Here is an 18945-nt window from a genome sequence, read left to right as displayed (position 1 = left end):
ATTCGGGGTAGTGACTCATTCGGGGTTGTGGCGTTCGGGGTAGTGGCCTTCGGGGTAATGGCATTATGGGTAATGGAATTATGGGTAGTGTCGTAGAGTCGAGTTTCTGTTGAAACAAATTTTGGTCAATTTTCCTTCATTGCAGCCTATTTGCCTTTTCAATGCAATGGGCAGCAAAAGAATTTGTTGAAAGCTGATCTTCAAATTCTGACTCGCAACAAATCAAAATTCTTCGTAATTGGTGACTTCAATGCCAAACACCGTTCATGGAATAATGCTCAAAGCAATTCCAACGGCAAAATTTTATTTGATGATTGTTCTGCGGGATATTATACTATTCAATATCCCAATGGCCCTACTTGTTTTTCTTCCAGTCGAAATCCTTCTACAATTGATTTAGTTTTAACGGATTCAAGTCAGCTGTGTGGCCAATTGGTAACTCATGCTGACTTTGACTCTGATCACCTTCCTGTGACATTTGAAATCTCACAAGAAGCCATTTATAATCCAATCAGCTCTACTTTTAATTATCATAGAGCTGATTGGGATTTATATAAAACATATATCGATAGGAATTTTGATGTTAATATTCCTTTGGATACCAAAAGTGATATTGACAATGCGCTCGTATCTTTGACAAATTTAATTGTCGAAGCCAGAGGCATTGCAATTCCTAAATGTGAAATTAAATTCAACTCCATTATTATTGACGACGATCTTCAGCTACTGATCCGTCTTAAAAATGTGAGGCGAAGGCAATACCAAAGAACTCGCGATCCCGCGTTGAAAGTTATTTGGCGAGATTTGCAAAATGAAATTAAAAAACCCTGATTAATCCACCTAGCGGTGTTGGTGCCTTTCTCGTGCAAAAAAAAAACTAAAAAATATGAGTGAGTGTTTTTTAGCGTGTTTTGCGCATAGAAAATAGTATTTTGGCCATAACTTCTGATCCCATAGTCCAATTTGGCCAATTTTCAATAGCAAACAATGGGACAGGATTCTCAGTCGAATGGAACTTGTTGCGAGTAATTCGGTCAATGCTAAGTTCCAAAAAGTGTGTCTACAAAATTTTGTACACATACACACATACACACACATACACACACATACATACATACATACACACAAACAGACATCACCTCAATTCGTCGAGCTGAGTCGATTGGTATATAACACTATGGGTCTCCGAGCCTTCTATCAAAAGTTTGGTTTTGGAGTGATCGTATAGCCTTTACGTATACTTAGTATACGAGAAAGGCAAAACGTTTCGCTATTCTGAGAAATACCAACTTTGAGAATAATGTCTCGAAGTTGGATCCCAGTTCGAAACCCTTTTGGAAATTAACGAAAATTCTTAAAAAACCTCAAAAGCCAATTCCAGCGCTTAAAGAGGGAAATAAAATTTTATTAACAAATGGCGAAAAGGCTCAAAAACTTGCTCAGCAGTTCGAGAGTGCCCATAATTTTAGTCTAGGTCTCACTAGTCCAATCGAGGATCAGGTTACACGGAGCTTCGAAGACATTCTCAACCAAGATAATGTTTTTGACCCTTCGTTGGGAACTAATTTGGATGAAGTGAGATCTATTACTAGAAAATTAAAAAATATGAAAGCCCCTGGTGATGATGGTATTTTATACATACTTATCAAAAACTTCCTGAGAGCTCTTTATCCTTTTGGTTAATTTATTTAACAAATGTTTTCAATTGGCATACTTCCCAGATAAATGGAAAAACGCCAAAGTTGTTCCAATTTTGAAGCCGGACAAAAGTCCAGCTGAGCCTTCTAGTTATCCTTAATCAGTTTGCTTTCTTCAACAAGGAAACTGTTTGAAAAGATTATTTTAAATAGAATGATGGTTCATATTAATGACAATTCTATTTTTGCTGATGAGCAATTTGGTTTTCGCCATGGGCATTCAACCACTCATCAGTTATTAAGAGTTACGAACTTAATTCGGCTCAACAAATCTGAAGGATATTCGACTGGAGTTGCTCTTCTTGATACAGAGAAAGCATTTGACAGTGTTTGGCATGAAGGTTTGATTGTAAAATTGATGAATTTTAATTTTCCTCTGTACATTATTAAACTGATCCAAAATTATTTATCAGATCGCTCACTGCAGGTAAACTATCAGAATTCTAAATCTGATAGATTACCTGTAAGGGCTGGTGTCCCCCAAGGCAGCATACTGGGGCCCATTTTGTAAAACATTTTTACTTCTGACTTACCTGATTTACCACCAGGGTGTCAAAAATCTTTGTTTGCAGATGACACAGGTCTCTCAGCCAAAGGGCGTAGCCTTCGTGTCATTTGTAGTAGATTGCAAAAAAGTTTGGATATTTTCTCCACTTACTTGCAAAAATGGAAAATTTCCCCGAATGCTTCCAAAACTCAGCTTATAATTTTCCCACATAAGCCGAGAGCTTCTTATTTGAAACCTTCTAGCAGACATATTGTCACTATGAACGGGGTTCCAATTAATTGGTCTAGCGAAGCTAAATATTTAGGACTTCTGCTAGATCAAAATTAATTTTTAAAAAACACATTGAAGGCATTCAAGCCAAATGTAACAAATATATTAACGGTCTATACCCACTTATAAACAGAAAATCAAAACTTTGTCTTAAGAACAAACTTTTGATTTACAAACAAATGTTTAGACCTGCCATGTTGTATGCTGTGCCAATATGGACTAGTTGCTGCAATACCAGAAAGAAGGCACTTCAGAGGATTCAAAATAAAATTTTAAACATGATTCTGAAGTTGCCTCCGTGGTATAGTACCAATGAACTTCATAGAATTTCTAATATTGAGACATTGTAACAAATGTCCAACAAAATAATTTCCAATTTTAGACAAAAATCGTTGCAATAGAAGATTGCAACGATTAACTCCTTGTACCCTTAGTATAAAATAGGTTAAGTTTAGCTTAAGTTGAAAACATTGTAATTCCTACATGGTTCAATTCAACCAGAGGAAAAAAATTCTAACTGCCAGAGGCAATTGAAATGTATTAATAATAACTAAACATGTGACATAGCAAATAAGGATGATAGTGTTAAGAAAACACGGAACACCTAGTCTAAGAGATGAATGCATGTATTAGATAATTAGCAAATAAAATTAGTTAAAAAAAAAAAAAAAAGAAAAAAAATGTTAATGATCAATTCAATTGAACTACCAAATAAATCTTTTGTAGAATTGCAGATCATAATATCGTTAATAGGATATAGGGAAAATGTTCCGATCTCCATCTCACTGTACATATATCCATCTCATCGCTAAACAAAGAAATACGGCACCAAATTCGTCGCTTCTTTTTGCCAACATGCGTGCTCACTGCTGAAAAAAATCACAAAAATAATTAACAAACCAATTTCCTTTCCATTGCTTTGTTTTTGATGGGATTGAAATAGGAGCTATGAGATGAAGTGGCGAACCGTTCCCCTAGTTTTTAAAATTTTGAATTGTGACATTCTCTCCATTTTTTTTCGAAAGCTAATTAATGAGATGATAATCATTTCTGAATACGGGTTAGGAACTTCACGATAATCCAATGTTATGCGTCGATAGGTGCTGCCGAGTTACAGGACAAAGAGAATTTTTACAGTGAAATAAATGCCGTCGTGGATAAAATTTCGAAGATCAGGATCTTAAATGGGCAATCCAAATGCGAAGATCGACTACGAAAACGCGGACTATTAGCGTGTAATGGGACGTTAGTGAAATGAGCAAAAATGGTTCCTCTGGTTGAATTGAACCATGTAGGAATTACAATGTTTCAAACTTAATTTAACCTAATTTATACTAAGGGTACAAGGAGCTAATCGTTGCAATAAAAGATTTAAACGAATTTTGTCTAAAATTGGAAATTATTTTGTTGGACATTTGTTGCAATGTTTCAATATTAGAAATTCTATGAAGTTCAATGGTACTATACCACGGAGGCAACTTCAGAACCATTTTCAATATTTTATTTTGAATCCTCTGAACTGCCTTCTTTCTGGTATTGCAGCAACTAGTCCATATTGGTACAGCATCTTCTTCTTCTTTTTCTTCTTCTTCTTCTTATTGGCATTACATCCCCACACTGGGACAGAGCCGCCTTGCAGCTTAGTGTTCATTAAGCACTTCCACAGTTATTAACTACCAGGTTACCATTTTTGCATTCGTATATCATGAGGCTAGCACGATGATACTTTTATGCCCAGGGAAGTCGAGACAATTTCCAATCCGAAAATTGCCTAGACACCGGCACCGGGAATCGAACCCAGCCACCCTCATCATGGTATTGCTTTGTAGCCGCGCGTCTTACCACACGGCTAAGGAGGGCCCTACAGCATACAACATGGCTTTAATTCTAAGAAAATGTTTCTAAATCAAAAGTTTCACAAAGACAAAGTTAAGAAAAAAAGTTAAGACAAAGTTTTGATTTCCTGTTTATAAGTGGATATAGACACTTAATATATTTGTTACATTTGGCTTGAATGCCTTCAATGTGACTTTTAAAAAGTTAATTTTTGATCTAGCGGAAGTCCTAGATATTTAGCTTCGCTAGACCAATTAATTGGAACCCCATTCAAAGTGACAATATGTCTGCTAGAAGGTTTCAAATAAGAAGCTCTCGTATTATGTGGGGAAATTATAAGCTTAGGTTTGGAAGCATTCGGGGAAATTTTCCATTTTTGCAAGTAAGTGGAGAAAATATCCAAACTTGTTTGCAATCTACTAGGGGAACTGTTCCGATCTCAATCTCACTGTACGTATATCCATCTCATCGCTAAACAAAGAAATACGGCACCAAATTCGTCGCTTCTTTTTGTCAACATGCGTGCTCACTGCTGAAAAAATCACAAAAATAATAAACAAATCAAATTCCTTTCCATTGCTTTGTTTTTGATGAGATGGAAATAGGAGCTATGAGATGAAGTAGCGAACCGTTCCCCTACAAATGACACGAAGGCTTCGCCCTTTGGCTGAAAGGCTCGTGTCATCTGCAAACAAAGATTTTTGACATCCTGGTGGTAAATCAGGTAAGTCAGAAGTAAAAATGTTGTACAATATGGGCCCCATTATGCTACCTTGGGGAACAACAGCTCTTACAGGTAATCTATCTGATTTCGAATTCTGATAGTTAACCTGCAGTGAGCGATCTGATACATGGGTGTAGCCAGGATTTCGAGAAGGGAGGGGAGGGCAACTTTTTTTGTCTTCTAAATCGTAGTTTTATAAAAACACATGAATATTAACACATGAAACCAAATCGAAACAATAATGATTAAAACAATAATGGATTTAAAAATGCGTGATTTATTTGCGTGATGATTGCTTTCAAATAAAGTGAGAAAAATATTAACGAACTTAGTATTCAGAAAGAATATAAAATCGGCTATTAAAATCCATATATATAAAACTCAATGTTTGTATGTTTGTATGTATGTTTGTATGTATGTTCCAGCATAACTTCTGAACCCATTAACCGATTTCGATCAAATTTGGACAACACATTTTTTATCTTAAGGAGACAACGATAGGGGGGTTAGGGATGCTCTTTGGAAAAGGGGGAGGGTGTGGGGGAGGTGTATTGCTTAGTTATCGATCAACTCAGTGTTCCTTTTGAACCTCTTGGCCGATTTCAACCAAATTCGGAACAGACATTCTTTATCTTTAGGAGATGACGATAGGAGGGTTAGAGACGCTCTTTGGAAAAGGAGGAGGGTGTGGGGGGAGAAGTATTGCTAAGTTATAGATCAACTCAGGGTGAACCCCTTGGCTGTTTTCAACCAAATTTGGAACACACATTCTTTACCTTTAGGAGATTACGATAGGAGAGTTAGAGACGCTCTTTGGAAAAGGAGGAGGGTGTGGGGGGAGGGGTTTTGCTAAGTTATAGATCAACTCAGGGTGAACCCCTTGGCTGTTTTCAACCAAATTTGGAACACACATTCTTTATCTTTAGGAGTTGACAATAGGAGGGTTAGGGAGGCTCTTTGGAAAAGGGGAGGGTGTGGGGGGAGGGGTATTGCTAATTTATTGATCAACTCAGTGTACCAGTGTACCAGTGTACCCTTTGGCCTTTTTCAACCAAATTTGGAACACACATTTTTCATATTAAGGAGGTGACGATAGTGTGGTTAGAGATGCTCTTTGAGAAAGAGAGGGTATGGGGGGAGGGGTATTGTTCAGAAATCGATCAACTCAATGTAAGTCTTGAACCTAATGACCGATTTGAACCAAATTTGTATCAAATATTGTATGTCCTAAGGAAACAATTTTAGTGGATGTGGGTAGGTAATTTTAAAAGGGGGAGGGTGTGAGTAGGTAGGATTATCATAGCTGAATGAGAGAGAAGGTATATTTATTAACAGTTTAGTATACCTTTTTACCGCATGGGTCAATTCAAACCAAATTTCTAAACAGTTATTTTCTGCCCAAAACTATTATAGAGAGGCTGGGAGGGACTTTTGGAATGCGGGAGGTTATTGGGGTTGGGTATTGTTTAGAAAACGACTTAATTTAAAATCCCTCTTATTTAGTTCATTCGAGGTTCTTTGACATTGTACAATGCTCCGAAAACAAATTTCCCGAATTCCTCAAAAATAGCAAATCCTCGACAATAACATTTTCCCGGTAATAACATTTTCCCAAAAATGACTTCAACGAAAATAATATTTCCCAAAAATGATTCTTACCAATACACATCCCAGAATATGACATTTCCCTGAAAATGACATATCCCTGAATGAAGCAGGCCATTAACATAAAGGCATTTGGGATAATTATGAACAGCATCAGAAAAATCTTTCATAGAAAGCATGCATTTGCTGGGTATAAAGCAATGCTTATCGTTACCCTTCATTGGAATCATGATATGCCCAGTGAAAAGCAATGATTAATGTGTTTCCTTCTGGATGGTGGATGTGATTGCTTCTTTAAAAGTAGGCGTATATAATAAATAATGGAATAAGGCAATGGTGAGTGTGATCCCTTCTTTAAAAAAGGGGGTTTACTAGGAATAATGCATCGGTGGATGTTTTTCCTTCTTTAGCAATTGACGCTTGCCCGGAATAAGGCTATTCAAACCAACGATCCCTTTTTTAAGATCAGTCAACGCTTCCACAAGCCTTCTTTTAATCAAATGATGAAGTATCAATAAGATAACATAATCACTCTGTTGACCAATTGATTTTATCTTTTTCTGATTGCGAAAAAAACTGCAAACCAAACCTGCAATTCCGAGCAAGGCCGGGTACATAAAGCTAGTTATTATATAAATACTGCATTCTTCCATAAGTTTAAGAAAACTAGAACCATACATCTGAATTTCTAAACAAATCTCTGAAATAATATTTATTATAAAATAGGCTGGAAAATAATATGCAAGCTTTCTCCAGGAATTCTTTCGACAATTGCTCCTGGCATTCTATCCGAATTTCTATCAGGGATTTTTTAGGAATGCCTCCAGCAACTTCTTCGGCAGTGTCTTCAGGAAATCCACCATAAATTTTGCCTGGAATTGATCCGAAAATTCCACCATTATTTACTCCTTATAAGTTCTGCGGGATTCCCTGCAATAATTCAAATAATGTCGTGCTGTTTCCCATAATTTTTAAGAATAAGAATATTCCTTGTGTAAATTCCATGCAATTTTCCTAGGCTTTCTTCTAAAATTAAGCTGGAAATTCCTCCCGAAGTTCTTCCGATAGTTTCTCTGGGAGCTTATCCGGGAGGTCCTCTAGGAATTCTCCCAGGAGTTCCTTCTGAAATTCCTCCAGGAGTTCTTACGGGAGCTCCTCCGGAAGTTCCTTCGGGAATTCCTCCGGGAGATCCACCAGTAGTTTCTACGAGAATTCCTCCGGGAGTTTCACCGGGAGTTTCTCCGGGTGTTTCTCTGAAAAGGAACTCCCGGAGGAACTCCCAGAGTAATTTCCGGAGGAACTCCCGGGGGATTTTCTATAGGAATTTCCGGAGGAACTGCCGGTGGAAATTCTGGAGGAATTTATTGAAGAATTACAGGAAGAATTTCTGGAGTAAATTCTGAAGGAGCTCTCGTAAGAATTCTAGGAGTTCACTCCCAAAGGAACTTTCGTAAGAATTTCAGGAGAAACTCCTGGAAGAATTCTTAAAAGAACCTCCCGGAGAAATTACCGTAAGAACTCCCAGAGAAATTCTCCGAGGAACTTCTGCAGGAATTTGTAAATAAATGCCTAAAGAAATGCTAAATGAATTCCTGGAAGAAAGCCTGATTGAATTCCAGAAGGAACTACTGGTAGAACTTCAGAAGAACATCCGGTGGAATACCCTTGAGGAAGAGAAAATATTTCTAAAGGAACTTCCGAAATCCCATTTCCCGTGAATTTCCTGCCAAATATCGTCCAGGAATTCCCTGTGAAGTTCCTGGAGGTATTACCGGAGAATTTCTTGGAAAAACTCCTGGAAGAACTCCCGGGGGAACTCCCACAAGCACTTCTGAAGGAATTCCCACATGGAAGTCCTGAAATAATTCTTAGAGAAGGAATTTCCGAAAAAATATCTGAAGGAATTCCCAGAAAATACCAGGAGGAATTAATGCAGAAATTCCCAGATGAAACCCTGAAAGTATTCCCAGATGAATTGCTGAAGAAAATCCCTACGGATTGTTCCAAAGAAATTTTTGGAAGAACTTTTGGCAGATATCCGAGTAAATTCTGAGTCCGAAAGGAATTCTAGTACACTTCCGCGGAAAATCTCGCGAAGAAATTCCTGAAGGAATTCCTGGAGAAGTACCTGAAGAAACTACCGAAAAAATACCTGTAAGAATTTTTGGGGAAATACTTGGACGAATTCCATGAGAAATTCATGAATATATTTCTAGAGGATTTCTTGAAGGATATTCTGAAGCAAATGCGAAAAGAATTCCAGATTGGAATGCTAGATGATTTTGCTATTGAATGTTTGGAGGTATTCCCGTAAAATTTCCTGGAAGTGATCCCGGAGGAATTAAAGGAAGAGTTGCGAGAGGAATGCCCTAAGAAGTTCCTAGAAAAAATTCCGAAGGAATTTCTTATAGATTTACAAGTGAAATTATGGAGCTAAATCGGAGGATTTCCGTCATAAATTTTTGAAGAAACTTCTGGTAGAATTTTGGGAAGAAATTCCGTATGTATTCTTAACGGAACTCTCGAATGCATTCCTGAAGGAAATGCCGGATTCTTCCTGAAGAGTGAATAGCCGAAGAAATATCTAGAAGTAAATCTTGGAGAGAAGAAAAGAAATCTTCAAGGAATTTCCTCGTAAATTTCCTAAAAAAACTTAGTGGGGGGTTTCTAGATAAGAAGGAATTACAATTACATGAGAAGGATTTTCGAACGATTTTCAGAGGAATTTGTGGATAACTTTCCGGAGGAATTCAGAAGTTCCCAGGGGAGCTTCTAGAAGGATTTCAAGGAGAATTGTTGAGCCCGAAATGTTTTGAGTTGTTTTGAACTATCATATGTTATGGATCCTGGATGCCCTAATAAGTTTTGTGAATCTTTTGAATTTCAACCATCTATTTCTGTATATGATTGGATCGTAAAGTGCACATGTTTGAGGGAATGCATTTCAGTACCCGTTCAATCTTTCCTCCCTGCCCCTCTCTGGCTACGCCCTTGATCTGATAAATAATAAGAATAATTTTGGATCAGTTTAATAATGTACAGAGGAAAATTACAATTCATCAATTTTACAATCAAACCTTCATGCCAAACACTGTCAAATGCTTTCTCTATATCAAGAAGAGCAACTCCAATCGAATATCCTTCAGATTTGTTGAGTCGAATTAAATCCTCTCTCCTAATAACTGATGAGTGGTTGAATGCCCATGGCGAAAACCAAATTGCTCATCAGCAAAAATAGAATTGTCATTCATATGAATTATCATTCTATTTAAAATAATCTTTTCAAACAGCTTGCTTATTGAAAAAAGCAAACTGATTGGGCTATAACTAAAAGCCTCAGCTGGATTTTTATCCGGCTTCAAAATTGGAACAACTTTGGCGCTGGGAAGTGTGCCAATTGAAATCATTTGTTAAATAAATTAACCAAAAAGGATAAAGAGCTCTCAGGAAGTTTTTTGAAAATTATGTAGAAAATACCATCATCATCCGGGGCTTTCATATTTTTAAATTTTCTAGTTTCTAGTGTTACTTAATAGATTTCACTTCATCCAAATTAGTTCCCAACGAAGGGTCAAAAACATTGTCTTGATTGAGAATGTCTTCGAAGCTCCGTGTAACCTGATCCTCAATTGGACTAGTGAGACCTAGACTAAACTTATGGGCACTCTCGAACTGCTGAGCCAGTTTTTGAGCCTTTTCGCCAGTTGTTAATAAAATTTTATTTCCTTCTTTAAGCGCTGAAATTGGCTTTTGAGGTTTTTTAAAGAATTTTCGTCAATTTCCAAAAGGGTTTTCGAACTGCGATCCAACTTCGAGGCTCTTGTATTTTTGAATTGTTATTACTGTATGGCTCTATATTACTATATTACTGTATGGCTCTGATAAAGATTGCAGAATATTCTGAAGTCCAATAAAAGTAGTGAGGTATTCCAGTTCACAATATGCTTTTATAGATCAGATAAAAACAACAGCAGAGGGCTTTTCAGACTGGATTAACACTGTGTTACACTAAATGCAATCTGGAATACCTGATGGCTTCCAATGACAATGTTAGGTCAAGCAAATACTACTTCGGCGAGTAAGAAAAAAAAAGCAAAGTACTGGAATGATGCTCTACGTTCAGGTTGAGTACCACAGTTCTATAAAGCAGAGACAAATTTAGATAAGTCCGATTGAGAAGGCGGAATATCTAGTTGTCACTAAATAAAGATGTTCCGTGTTAGGGGCACAGACAATCCTGATGATGGTTGGTCCAATTGAGAAGGTGGAGAACCATACTTGAACTAAGCTTTGCTGGATAAGGTAGAGTAACCCTGTTGATAAGTCCGATAAAGAATGCGGAATAGTCATCTCCGATATTGTACACGGAGTACCGATCAATCAATGCCCTTAGTTAGTTAATTATTAGGAACTCCAATGAAGAGAAAATGGATTGCTTTCATGAGATATATAGTTCTCCAAATGATTACTAACTTGATGATAATAATAGATATCATTTTCAATGTTGAAACGAACTCATTTATAAACTAACAGTTGTTTAGAAATCGGTTTTAATTGAACTGAATACAGCAATATTCGCATTTCATGGATTTATGTTAAAAAAAACAAATCATGGGTATAGAAAAAAACCGTTCATTATTTTGGATTATTTGGAGTAAATCATAGAGTTGACAGGCAATGAAATGACAAAAGAAATGTTGTGATTATTTAATATTATCTATAATATAACAATGAAGTCCACGTTTGCATTTTTAAAGGTTTTAATATTTTATTGATGAATATTAATCTATTGTAACTATGCTTACATGCGTGACTATAGCCTGAACCACTGTACGCTCGAGATAGAAAACAATTATTTTGTGTGCAGCAGATTCAATGTTCTAAGTGATCAAATCATCATGAAAGGTTGTGATCTGTTCACAAATTAAATGAAAATACGGTAGTTATCCATCCTTTAACAACAGATAATACGAAGACTAGAAGGATGATTATCAGAAAAGTGATACAGTTACTGTGACTTTTATTGCAAACTGAATTGGTTCAAGTTCACAATTTTCTTTAAAATAATATTGTAAAAAGATAAGTAAGTAAAGTAAACATATTTCAATGTAGATTAGAAACATATGAGCCTCTGGTTTATGATGAACGTAAGAAAAATAGAATTTCAAATCAGTCATCCAACAAATGTCGAGGACGATAGAAGCAAATGAAAGCTGATCCCACGCAATTCGTTCAAGAGTTGAATCATGACAAATGAACCTTCAACTCATTTTTATTTATTTAGATTGCTATATTCTGTACAAATAGAAGAACATAAAGAGATTAGAGAAAGGGAGTAATGTAGTGATGGATAGAGTGCTTATAATAGTTACCATAGGAGGCTTTGGTTTGTTATAAATGTCAGAAGAATAGAATTGTAAATCAGTCTTCCAATGATTGTCAAGAAGTACAGAAGCAAAAATGAAAAGCCTTCATTCGCATCTCCGGTCACAACAAGTAGCTGACGATCATCGTCAATAATAATGGAGTCGAATTTAATTTCACATTTAGGAATTGCAATGCCTCTGCCTTCGACAATTAATAATGGCTTCTTGTGAGATTTCAAACGTCACAGGAAGGTGATCAGGAAGTCAAAGTCAGCATGAGTTACCAATTGGCCACACAGCTGACTTGAATCCGTTAAACTAAATTAATTGTAGAAGGATTTCGACTGGAAGAAAACAAGTTGGTCCATTGCCATATTGAATAGTATAATATCCCGCAGAACAGTCTTCGAATTAAATTTTGTAGTTGGAATTGCTTTGAGCATTATTCCATGAACGATGTTTGTCATTGAAGTCACGAATTATGAAAAATTCGGATTTGTTGCAAGTTAGAATTTGAAGATCAGTTCTCAACAAATTCCTCTGCTGCCCGTTGCACTGGAAAGGCAAGTAGGCAGCAATAAAAGAGAATTCCGTTCCCCTATTAAAAACTTCCTCTAGAAACTTCCACAGCCATATCACTTTTCTTGTCATTATTCATGTTTGAAGTACATCATAAATGTAGTTCAAACATAAAAGCGGCCAGGTCTACTGTGAAGTGTTGTTGAAAATTACTGTGGATATCAGTGCTCAACTTGACTCCATATTTAAGCCATTGAACGAGGACATCTTGTACCAACCGCTATTGCAATATTGAGTAATAATTGATTGATGGTTGGGAATGACTTAGCTATGTTGATCTCACTTCTGTGTCTTAAAATGCGTGGGCAATTTAGTGCAAATTCAGAAGGTTCTTAAATCGCTCCATTTTACTACTTAAACAATATGTACTTCCAGTATACCTAAATATGCCATTCATACTGTTATAGGTTCATTTCCTGACAATGAAATGGGAATTTAAACTGATTTCAAAATGGTTCAAACTGGTTCAAACTATGATACGCTTTTTACTAGTTCAAACCATGATTGGATACCCTATTTTACCTCAACAACTAATTCACAGATGCTTGCGCTACTAACGTGTATATGGTTCCCAGAATTGTACTATCCATTAATTTCTTATGGAAGTTACCACTATTGGTATAGTAGCTCCATTATCCAGTTTTTTGCGCTCGGTAATATTAGCTGTGTGAGTTCCTTATAGTAGGGGAGGAGGTTCGGTTGTGGGCACCGTTCGGTTATGGGCACCCCTATGTTTCTTTTGACAGATAAGAGATGCTGTCATTCTTTTTTTCTTCTCGTTCCAAAAAGGCTGCGAAATTCGGTTGTGGGCACCTTTATTGGTTCGATTATGGGCACCCTCATTTTATTGATAAATCATTCAATATCGTTTCACTTGTGCCTTAACTTATTTTTAATAACGTTTTAAGGCAGTTTTTATAATTAGTTTGACATAATTGTTCGAAATAATGAGATTATTCAATATTTTTGTTCTTTGGGCATGTCTAGTCATTATACACACACTTTTTGGAACAAAGCGTTGACCGATTTGCTTCCAACAAGTTGCATTCGACGGGGAATGCTTTCCCATTGTTTCCTATTGAAAATTGGTCAGATCGGACTATGGGATCAAAATTTATGGCCAGAATATTATTTTTTGAAATGAACGAGAAAGGCACTATTGCCGCTAGGGTGATTAATCAGGATTTTTTTGACTGTGATGCATACCAATAAAACGTAAATCAATGAAAAATTAAAACCCATTTACCTAAAGTGCTATTTTAGACCTTTCTTATGTGATTTATTTCAACATCATCCTTAATGCACCGAGGGAGGCATCATCACTGCTAGGTGAATTGATTTGAGTTTTTTTAGCGTCTCCTGGCTTTTAGAATGAATAAACTATTCCTTGTCTTTAAATCTGGGTGGTTTTTTATTCATGCTTCTTTATTTTTAGCTAAGTTTTCAAGGGTGCCCACAACCGAACCACGAAATGAAAAAGTCCAAAAATGTCAAATTTTCTAAATTGTCAATATTTTTTTCTAAATCGATGAAATCATATTAATTTCTTTGCTAGTAGTAAGGTTATAAGTTTAGCTTTCGATTGCTATGCAAATGTCGACATAAGATCAACCAGGGCCAAAGTTATGGACCAAACACAAAAGGGTGCCCACAACCGAACCTCCTCCCCTACCTTTGTGACATTCAAGAGGTAGAAAATATTTACCTGTTTTAATCAATGTAGGCCTTGATGCATGAAAAAAAGCATTGACACTCATCAGGTTATCAAACTGTTATCAAACAAATCTCAAATATTTCCCTTAATGTTGTTTGAATATAGGTTTGAATATCTTGTGCTTAGTTTTCCTATGCGATTTGTGTTACATACAATACAATACAATTTTAAAAGTTTTATTTTATTTTCTAGGATTGTGAACGTCTCGCACAACACTCTGACAAAGCTATAATGAATAATATGTGAATTTGTGCAGACCTCGTTGACACGAAGCAGATGAAAAAAAAAAGTTGTTTTCAATAATTTTCGAATATAATTCGTTTCAACTTCATCGTTATGTGTATAATTACGCAAAATCTAATCAAAAACCATCTAGCTCTATACTATTGGTGTAACCCTTTCTACACTACATATGAACCAATTTTTTTTAGAACTTAAATTAATTAGTAAGCGTCGGTTTCAATACCCTAGCGTGCGGGATTTATTTATTGTTGCTCGCTATTTCCTGGAAGAGGTAAAAGTGGACCGGAAATAAATTGTCGCCAAATCGTAGATATGATTACTATCAAAGTCAAACGATTCATTGCTATCATGTAACAGAGAAAGTTATGAAGTGTTTGATAAATAATTTCTTCGATAAATAAACCCACTTCAAACGCTTATCAAAGACTATAAACGCCTTTTTGACTGAACTCTCGTTCAGTAGAGCAAATTTATTCGATCCTAAGGTGCACGATGAAGACCTTCACGTTGATCTGTCTCGTTCTGAGCTGTATTTCAGTGTTCGGCAAGCCACTTGATTCGATTGAAGATGAATCTTCACTAGTGGATCTGATTGAAATCCAAAATGACCAATTGTTGGATGGATTCGAGGCTAGTTCGGATGAAGAACCGGAAGACAACATTGATTCCGAAGACATTAGTGTGGCTGACTCGTTGGTGAGATTTTACTGCGGAGAAACTAGAGAAACTAGGTATTTATTTTAATATGAAACTCTTTCGCAGAACGATGAAGACGATCGAATTAACGAAATTTTGCAAGAAGCGCTGGAATCCATTTTGAGACCTGAAGCATTGGATATATCTGATGAACCGACTAGACGGTTGAGAATATGTGCTCCTTTCTATCGAGAACTAGGCCAGGAAGCACAAGGGATTCCTCTTTGGTGGTGTCGATGCCCAAACGGAGTTATTTGCTAACGACAATATAAAGTCTACGCATCCATTTTCTTTTAACTGTTTGTAGTAAAACACCATAATGGTGTAAATTAGCCGCAAACTTGCACAATAATAAATGAAGTGAATAAAAAATTGTTCACACTTCCCTATCTTCTCCACCTCATGACCACATTAGAAATAATAATAGGAGGAAACCATCTATTGGAGAAGAAAAAGCAGAAATCTACTTCGGCCTTGCGTAATATTATTTCAGGCAGCTGGCGAAGCAAAAACTGGACTTTCCTAAAACGAGAGAATTTCCCACAAGCAAATATTTTGTAGATTTATTCGCTCTTATCAGTTTTCTTACAGATGAATTAACTCGTTCATTGTTTAACATTGCTGAAATATCGAATTCATATTTCAAATCGCTTGCAGTTGCCAGCTCGGGACAACTCTTTTGCACACCTTGTGCTTGTGGCACCGTCTTGCCTTTGCTGGGCACGGAGCACTCATGCCGAAAGCATTCCGGTCCTCAACCTCAAGTGCTTATCACAGTTCCGAAAAGCGACTCGTTCCATCATCAGGCAGTACTGTGCTTCCTCCGTGCAACCGACTTCCGGATTCGAGGTGCGAAGAAAGAGTTTCTCGTTTTCGCTCCATTTGATGTTCTTTGTCTAAAATTTATACCTTTTGCACGGGTGCCGTGGCCAGGGATGCCAGATGCGAAGAGTTGTCTTTACTTCTAGTCTTTTAATGTGATATTTTGTATTTCTTTTTACTAATTTTTTTTTTTCAGCCCTTGTAATACACGTCACAAGCGAATAGAAATACAAGTTTTGTGCTAGAATAATAAATTTGTTGCAAGGAAGGAAAGCTTGTTAGTGAATTTATTTTTTGACTTTCAAAGCAATTGAAAGCAATTTGGTTTGTTTCTTATTTTTTTCAGCAGTGAGCGCGCATGTTAAGAAAAAGAAGCGACAAATTTGGTGCTGTATTTCTTTGTTTCGCGATGAGATGAATATATGTTCAGTGAGATGGAGATCGGGACAGTTCCCCTATGTATTAAAACGTCATGCGACCATCGCTTCAAAATGGCTGATGCAGCTCATTAAAGTTTGCGACATTATAACTGATCAAACATAAAAAAGTATTTTGAGAATGCATGCTTGGTCCCACATTTAACATGCAAAAACTGACAGTTTGGTCAATCCGAATAAGACATTGTATTTCTATTTTTGGATCTTAAATTCATGTAACTCAGCGGTTCTCAACCTTTTTCTTGAGAGGTACCCCTTCGAACTTATGCTTTTATTGAGGTACCCCCTACTTTATTTCGCTGTAAATGAAAATAAGCCTGAAAGGAGGTTTCCGGGCCTCTTGAAAGGAGACTTCCGAGTCTCTTGAAAGAAGGCTTCCAAGCCTCTTGAACGGAGGCTTCCGAGCCTCTTGAAAGGAGGCTTCCGAACCAACTGGAAGGAGGCTTTCGAGCCTCTTGGAAGGAGGCTTCCGAGCCTCTTGAAAGAAGGCTTCCGAGCCTCTTGAAATGAGGCTTCCGAGCCTCTTGAAATGAGGCTTCCGAGCCTCTTGAAAGGATGTTTCCGAGCCTCTTGAAAGTAGGCTTCCTCATTTCAAGAGGCTTCCGAGCCTCTTGAAAGGAGGCTTCCGAGCCTCTTGAAAGGAAGCTTTCGGGTCTCTTGAAAGAAGGCTTCAGAGTCTCTTGAAATGAGGTTTCCGGGCCTCTTGAAAGGAGGCTTGGGCCTCTTGAAAGGGGGGCTGAGCCTCTTGAAAGGAGGCTTCCGGGCCTCTGGAAGGAGGCTTCCGGGCCTCTGGAAAGGAGGCCTGGGGCTCTGGAAGGAGGCCTGGGCCTCTTGAAAGGAGGCTTCCGGGCCTCTTGAAAGAAGGCTTCTGGCCTCTTGAAAGGAGGCTTCCAGGCCTCTTGAAAGGAGGCTCTGGCCTCTTGAAAGGAGGCCTGGGCCTCTTGAAAGGAGGCTTCCGGGCCTCTTGAAAGGAGGCTTCCGGGCCTCTTGAAATAAGGCTTCTGGCCTCTTGAAATGAGGCTTCCGGGTCTCTTGAAAGGAGGCTTCTGGGCTTCTTGAAAGGAAGCCTGGGCCTCTTGAAAGGAGGCTTCTGGCCTCTTGAAAGGAGGCTTCCTGGGCCTCTTGAAAGGAGGCTTCCTGGGCCTCTTGAAAGGAGGCCTGGGCCTCTTGAAAGGAGGCCTGGGCCTCTTGAAAGGAGGCTTCGAGCCTCTTGAAAAGGAGGCTTCCGGGCCTCTTGAAAGGAGGTTTCGGGCCTCTTGAAAGGAGGTTTCGGGCCTCTTGAAAGGAGGTTTCCGGGCCTCTTGAAAGGAGGCTTCCGGGCCTCTTGAAAGGAGGCTTCCGGGCCTCTTGAAAGGAGGCTTGGGCCTCTTGAAAGGAGGCTTCCGGGTCTCTTGAAAGGAGGCTTCCGGCCTCTTGAAAGGAGGCCTGAGTCTCTTGAAAGGAGGCTTTGAGTCTCTTGAAAGGAGGCTTCTGAGCCTCTTGAAAGGAGGCTTGAGCCTCTTGAAAGGAGGCTTCTGAGCCTCTTGAAAGGAGGCTTCTGAGCCTCTTGAAAGGAGGCTTCTGAGCCTCTTGAAAGGAGGCTTCTGAGCCTCTTGAAAGGAGGCCTGAGCCTCTTGAAAGGAGGCTTCTGAGCCTCTTGAAAGGAGGCTCTGAGCCTCTTGAAAGGAGGCCTGAGCCTCTTGAAAGGAGACTTCTGAGCCTCTTGAAAGGAGACTCTGAGCCTCTTGAAAGGAGGCCTGAGCCTCTTGAAAGGAGGCTTGAGGCCTCTTGAAAGGAGGCCTGGGCCTCTTGAAAGGAGGTTTCCGGGCCTCTTGAAGGAGGCTTTGAGCCTCCTTGGAAGGAGGCTTCTGAGTCTCTTGAAAGGAGGCTTGAGTCTCTTGAAAGAAGGCTTCTGAGTCTCTTGAAAGGAGGCCTGAGTCTCTTGAAAGGAGGCTGAGGTCTCTTGAAAGGAGGCTTCCGGGCCTTTTGAAAGGAGGCTTCCGGGCCTCTTGAAAGGAGACTACCGGGCCTCTTGAAAGGAGACTCTGGCCTCTTAAAAGGAGGCTTCTGTGCCTCTTGAAAGGAGGCCTGAGCCTCTTGAAAGGAGGCTTCCTGAGCCTCTTGAAAGGAGGCTCTGAGCCTCTTGAAAGGAGGCTTCTGGGCCTCTTGAAAGGAGGCCTGGGCCTCTTGAAAGGAGGCTTCCTGAGCCTCTTGAAAGGAGGCTTCCGAGCCCCTTGAAAGGAGGCTTCCGCGCCTCTTGAAAGGGGGCTTCCGGGCCTCTTGAAAGGGGGGGTCCGGGCCCCTTGAAAGGGGGGGTCCGGGCCCCCTGAAAGGAGGGGTCCGGGGCTCTTGAAAGGAGGCTTCCTGGCCTCTTGAAAGGAGGCTTGGGCCTCTTGAAAGGCGGCTTCCGGGCCTCTTGAAAGGAGGCTTCCGGGCCTCTTGAAAGGAGGCCTGGCCTCTTGAAAGGAG

The 18945-nt window shown here is 38.7% G+C and overlaps 1 protein-coding gene across 1 annotated transcript; it reads left to right on the top strand.

Annotated features, from left to right (window-relative positions):
- The first annotated feature begins 14981 nt into the window (after positions 1–14981).
- Positions 14982–15728, top strand: LOC134215062 (uncharacterized). The gene is made up of 2 exons (XM_062694316.1): positions 14982–15238; positions 15305–15728. Exons 1-2 carry the CDS (start codon positions 15035–15037, stop codon positions 15497–15499), a joined length of 399 nt encoding a protein of 132 aa, XP_062550300.1. The 5' UTR covers positions 14982–15034; the 3' UTR covers positions 15500–15728.
- Positions 15729–18945: the final 3217 nt, after the last annotated feature.

The sequence above is a fragment of the Armigeres subalbatus genome, chromosome 2 (assembly GCF_024139115.2).
Source record: "Armigeres subalbatus isolate Guangzhou_Male chromosome 2, GZ_Asu_2, whole genome shotgun sequence".
NCBI classification, from domain to species: domain Eukaryota; kingdom Metazoa; phylum Arthropoda; class Insecta; order Diptera; family Culicidae; genus Armigeres; species Armigeres subalbatus.
Note: the sequence above shows the minus strand (reverse complement) of the source record. Positions and strands in the feature narration are given on the sequence as shown.